General features: G+C 49.8%; 1 protein-coding gene and 1 long non-coding RNA gene across 2 annotated transcripts in view; one reads left to right on the plus strand and one right to left on the minus strand.

Annotated features, from left to right (window-relative positions):
- Window positions 1–1,067: 1,067 nt before the first annotated feature.
- Ebi3 (Epstein-Barr virus induced 3) lies at window positions 1,068–5,310 on the plus strand. The gene is made up of 5 exons (XM_031347568.1): window positions 1,068–1,361; window positions 1,941–2,070; window positions 2,338–2,516; window positions 4,466–4,620; window positions 4,903–5,310. Exons 1-5 carry the CDS (start codon window positions 1,175–1,177, stop codon window positions 5,056–5,058), a joined length of 807 nt encoding a protein of 268 aa, XP_031203428.1. The 5' UTR covers window positions 1,068–1,174; the 3' UTR covers window positions 5,059–5,310.
- LOC116074769 overlaps window positions 3,881–5,513 on the minus strand; it is a 3,506-nt gene continuing 1,873 nt past the window's right edge. The window contains exon 2 of the long non-coding RNA XR_004112281.1: window positions 3,881–4,647. This is a non-coding gene — a long non-coding RNA (uncharacterized LOC116074769). The remainder of the gene's footprint in view (window positions 4,648–5,513) is intronic.

Raw genomic sequence — 5,513 nt, forward strand, 5'->3', positions numbered from 1 at the left:
CCGCCCCAGGAGTATAAACTCACTGACAAGAAAAATGGAACTAGTCTAGAGTACCGGGAAAGGGCAAAGATGGGGCAAAGAGGATAAAAACCTAGTCTGAGCTTCTGAACCCAAAACATAGGTATGTTAATAAATATGAGTGCAATGCAGTGTTTAAAGAAACTGGGGATGGAGTTATGGCTCAGGGAGTGAACCCTAGCTCTTCTACACCCCGGGAGGGGCTGGGGCTGGGAATGGCATGGTGTATTTGAGGCCTTGGGCTCTCTGACTATCAGTGCTAAAAAGTGAGTAAGTAATCACAGATCATTCTCTCATTCTTCTTCATTTCAATTCTTTGATCCATTTTGGGGTTTTTCGGGTTTTTTCTTCTTTTGGTGGTGGTGTTCATGTGTGCATGCATGTGTGTGTGTGTGTATGTGCATGTGTGCAAATTGAACTCAAGGCCCTGTACCCTCATCTACTATCCCCTTTTCTTTCTTTCTCTCTTTCTTTCTTTCTTCCTTTCTTTCTTATTTTGAGATGGAAGTCTCCCTGTGTATCTGGCTGGAGTTAAATTCACAGGCATCCTCCTATCTCAGCCTCCCACATGCTGGGATAACAAATGGCAATTGTCACACCTTACTTTCTTTGTCGCCTTCCTGGCAGGGTCCCTACTCATGCCTCTCCCCATTTCTGGGCAAACCCCTTGAATCCCCGGGGATTCTGGACTCTGTCATACTGAAGGGACACGTGACCTGGAGTTCCCAGAGACTTCAGCCTCCCCAAGGGGGTTTCCTTGGGTATTATGCACAGGTGTCTTGCACAGTTCAGAGTGTCTCTGGAGTTGGGGACTATCTGGAGGTGGCAATTGTTCCTTGTTGTCTGGGGACTGATGCAGTTTTGGGGAGATTGTAAGTGGTGAGAGAGACACTACCCAGTTTCTAGAACAGTGTCCCCCTGTCTTTCTGTCCGTCTTTCTCTCTGTTTCTCTCAGTTCCCTACTCTCCCTGTGCCTCAGGCCCCTTCCTGGGGCTTCCCCGTTGGCCATCAGCAGGAAGGAAACCAGGAAACCCACTCAGCAGCTTCTCCCTTTTGGGGCCCTCCCCCTACCTCAAGGCCTTTCCCCACACTCAGGGCAGCTGGTGACACAGTTGGGGTTCCCATCACCATCACCGTCTTCTGCCCCATACACTGGATGACTGAGCCACACTGGGCAGGTCCTTACATGGGGCCAGGTTCCCTCTGCGGGTCCCCAGTCCTTCACCCTTTCTCTGATGGGTCACTAACTTGGATCCAACGAACAGAGCCACAGAGCATGTCCAAGCTGCTCTTCCTGTCACTTGCCCTCTGGGCCAGCTGCTCCCCGGGTAACATTGGGACAGGTAGGTGAACACAGTGGGGACTGGGGCACCTGGGTGGAGGGAACTGGTTTGAGGTCATATCTGCCATCAGGTGGGAACTCACACCTATATCCATTGGACCTGTTCTCATTCTACTACAGGGATGGGGAAACTGAGGCATGAAGACACAAAACCTCACTTATCCAGGCAGAGACACCCTTGAACTTAGACATTTGTGGAGCTAGACAGTGGACTTTCAGAAACCCAAAGCCTCATCTTTGTGACTCAACAACTGTAAGACTAGTGGGGCACACCTGCTATGAAGTCCTCAGGGGGCTGAGGCAAGAGGCTCAGGAGTTCAGGGTCATCCACAGTTACAAAGTAAGTCCAAGACCAGCCTAGGCTATGTGAGACCCTCCAGAAGAAGGAAGAGGAGGAGGAAGAAGGAAGAGGGAGGAGATGGAGGAGAAGGAGAAAAGGGAGAAGGGGAATTAGAAAAAAACTCGGTTTTCTCATGTAGAAATTGAGCTGAGAACCTTGGGTTTTGTAGTAGTTGTAGAAGCTCATTCTTCCATGCATAACAGAGTACTACAAGGGATATGCCTCCTTTGTCTCCTCCAGCTCTAGTGGCTCTGAGCCAGCCCAGAGTGCAATGCCATGCCTCTCGGTACCCCGTGGCTGTGGACTGCTCCTGGATGCCTCTCCAGGCTCCCAACTCCACCAGATCCATGTCCTTCATTGCCACTTACAGGTCAGAAAATGGAAAAGGTTTAGGATGAAGCTGAGAATCAAGAGATTCCAATGTTCTGATACACTCGGGGTAGGAGGCAGCCTAGGCCCCATGGGAGCCTGCTTCTAAAACAACAGAACAAGTGTGGGGTGTGGGTATTCTAGGGAGTTCTTCAGAATCCACAGTCCCCATGTCCCCCTGAGTGTGACCCACAGTCAGCTGTGGGTAAGATGGGGCCCCTGGGCACCCAGGTTCCTTTCAAGATTCCCCCTGGTGCTTCCCATGCAGGCTTGGTATGGCCACGCAGCAGCAGAGCCAGCCCTGCCTACAACGGACCCCCCAGGCCTCCCGATGCACCATCCCCCACGTGCACCTGTTCTCCACAGTGCCCTACATGCTAAATGTCACTGCAGTGCACCCTGGAGGTGCCAGCAGCAGCCTCCTAGCCTTTGTGGCTGAGCGAATCAGTGAGTGTCTGTCCTCCCTGCCCCCTCCACCTTCTCCATCCCATGGCTCCTCCCTGTCCCCTGACCCCACCCCACCTGCCTCTTGCTTGGTCCCTACAGCTTCCATCTTTTGGCTCTACTCCCACCTCACATCTTCCTGCTGCTGCCCCTGGGCCTTTGCACTGCTTCCTTCGTTGGCCCTCCTAGGTCTCTTGGCTCTACTCCCACCTCACATGCTTCCTGCTGCTGCCCCTGGGCCTTTGCACTGCTTCCTTCGTTGGCCCTCCTAGGTCTCTGCTCCAGTGTTGGCCCCTGCCCAAGAGTGTATCATTAAACATAAGCAACAGTCACAGTTAAGAGAGAATGAGAGCCAGAGGTGGTGTACAGGTCTTTAATCTCAGAGGTAGGCAGATCTCTGAGAATTCAAGGCCACTCTGATCTACAGATCATATTCAAGGCAAGTTGGGGTCACTCTTGAGCACCTGTCTCAGAAAAGAAAGCCAAGAACAAAAGCTGACACAGGTGAGTGAAAGGCTACAAAGCCCTCAGGCTTTAAACAAGAAGTCTCCACATGCTCTCACAGCTGCAAACCTAAGTCTCTGCTCAACAGAAATAAAAACGTTCATCCCTATCCCTACAAATCCTTGGCAACATTATTCACAGCATCCAGAAGGCCAGTGCCATGTGCATTCCCATGGACAGATGGGCGCACAATGTTTATTACTCAGCCCTGAAGAAGAACGAGGCTCTGGCACCAACCCCTGGGGCAGGACCTTGATGACACTATGCTCAGTGAGCCACCCAGACTCACACCACACAATGGGGGCTGCAGTACGGAGGAATCTAGACAGGAAATGTGTGAGTGCTGGGGACCACAGAGGGCTAGGAAGATCACAGGGTTGTCATGAAGGAGTGTTCTAGAAGCAGGTAGAGTAATGAAAACGCTCTCTGCAGATGCACTGGATGTCTTCTAGCAGAGACTTGTTCGGTCAGAATTGTGTCTCAGAAAAGCCCTTCGGCCCACTGGGGACTTACACTCTGAACCTTTCTTTGCCTATGTGACCATTGTGACGTCTATGATGTGATGAGAGAAATTCAGCAAATGCTTTTTCCTTGAGCAGATAGATGAATGAAGGAATAAATGAATGCATGCAGGACTGATATCAAGTGAATGAGTGAATGATTTAATAAAGAATGAGTGAGCCAGGCGGTGGTGGTGTGAGCCTTTAATCCCAGCACTTGGGAGGCAGAGGCAGGCGGATTTCTGAGTTTGAGGCCAGCCTGGTCTACAGAGTGAGTTCCAGGACAGCCAGGGCTACACAGAGAAACCCTGTCTCAAAAAACAAAAAAATAAATAAATAAATAATGAATGAGTGAATGCATAATGACATATTGAATGCATACATTACATTACTGAGTGTATGAACACAAATGACTTAGTAAATAAATGAATGACTTAGTGAATGAGTGAATAAATGCATAACTGACATAATGAATGCATAATGAATACAGGAAGGACATGAGTAAATGAATGAATGACATGAGTGAGTGCATGAACAAATGAATGACTCAATTAGAGAGTGAATGAGTGACTTCACAAATGATACAGTGAATGAGTGAATGACCTAATGACTGTGGAAATGGATCCCTGAATGAGTGAGTGTATAATGATAAATGCAAATGAATGAGACAATGAATCCAGGAACAAATCTGCTCTTGAATCAAACAATAAATAAATGTATGAGTGAGCTGGTGAGTAACCGAGTAAAGGAATGAATTAGTGAAGAGCTTAGTGAATACGTGAAAGAATGAAGTGTGAGTATGAATGAATGGAAGGACGGAGCAAATACATGAATAGCTGTCTGAGGGTGAAAGCGAACGTATGAATGAATGAGAGTCAAAAATGAAGAATTAGTGTGTGATGGATGAACCAGTATAGCCGACCCTGACCCAGGTCCTGCTCCCACCAGTCAAGCCCGACCCTCCGGAAGGCGTGCGCCTGCGCATAGCTGGACAGCGCCTGCAGGTGCTCTGGCATCCTCCTTCTTCCTGGCCCTTCCCGGACATCTTCTCTCTCAAGTACCGACTCCGCTACCGGCGCCGAGGAGCCTCTTACTTCCACCAGGTGAGGCGCGACGGGAGGGAGCGTGGTCTGGAAGAAGGAGGAGCACAGAGGTGGATGCTGGGTGAGACTGGGTCCCACTGGGTAATCTCTGTCTCCGCCTATTGCCTCTCTGTTGGAGCGTAGAGATTACTGATGTGATTCAGCAGTAGCCTTTACCTGCTTGCTGGGAATTCGAACTCACTGCGAGCTCTTTACCCACCAAGCCAGCTCCCCAGCTCCCCGATGCATTGTGGTCCTTCCCACCTCCTCCTTGCAATGGCCTGACACCCTTTCTCCCCACAGGTGGGACCCATTGAAGCCACGACTTTCACCTTCAGGAACGTGAAACCCCATGCCAAGTACTGCATCCAGGTGTCAGCCCAGGACCTCACAGATTATGGAAAACCAAGTGACTGGAGCCTCCCTGGGCAAGTAGAAAGGGCACCTCAGAAGCCCTGAAGAGGAACTGGGTCCTTGATATCAGAGCCTGATGTCGTCTACTAGAGGGTGGCTAGGTGCCCTGGTCTGAGTTCGAATCCTGACTTTGCATGTACTGAGCTGCTCTGAAGCATTGGAGAATGCACTTGACCTCTCCAGACCTCAATTTCCAAACCCGTAGGGATGATCTTTCTCCTTCCATCGGTGCAGGGCTTTGTGAACTTTAGGAGTGATTTAATTAGAAAAACTAATTAAATAAGAATCATCATCATGGTTGTTTTGTTTTGTTTTGTTTTGTTTGAGACAGGGTTTCTCTGTGTAGCCCTGGCTGTCCTGGAACTGGCTCTGTAGACCAGGCTGGCCTTGATCCTCTATCACCTGCCTCTGCCTCCCAAGTGCTAGGATTAAAGAAATGCACTACCACCCAATACAAAGGCAGGCAGATTTCTGAGTTCGAGGCCAGCCTGGTCTACAGA

This window comes from Mastomys coucha, unplaced genomic scaffold (assembly GCF_008632895.1).
Source record: "Mastomys coucha isolate ucsf_1 unplaced genomic scaffold, UCSF_Mcou_1 pScaffold3, whole genome shotgun sequence".
Taxonomy (NCBI): domain Eukaryota; kingdom Metazoa; phylum Chordata; class Mammalia; order Rodentia; family Muridae; genus Mastomys; species Mastomys coucha.

Excerpts from the sequence above, each read along its gene's own strand:
- Ebi3 (XM_031347568.1), top strand. The coding sequence starts at position 1,175 with ATGACTGAGCCACACTGGGCAGGTCCTTACATGGGGCCAGGTTCCCTC. Across the intron at positions 2,517-4,465 it reads CTTTGTGGCTGAGCGAATCA|TCAAGCCCGACCCTCCGGAA; the intron begins GTGAGTGTCTGT and ends TGCTCCCACCAG. Across the intron at positions 4,621-4,902 it reads GAGCCTCTTACTTCCACCAG|GTGGGACCCATTGAAGCCAC; the intron begins GTGAGGCGCGAC and ends TTCTCCCCACAG.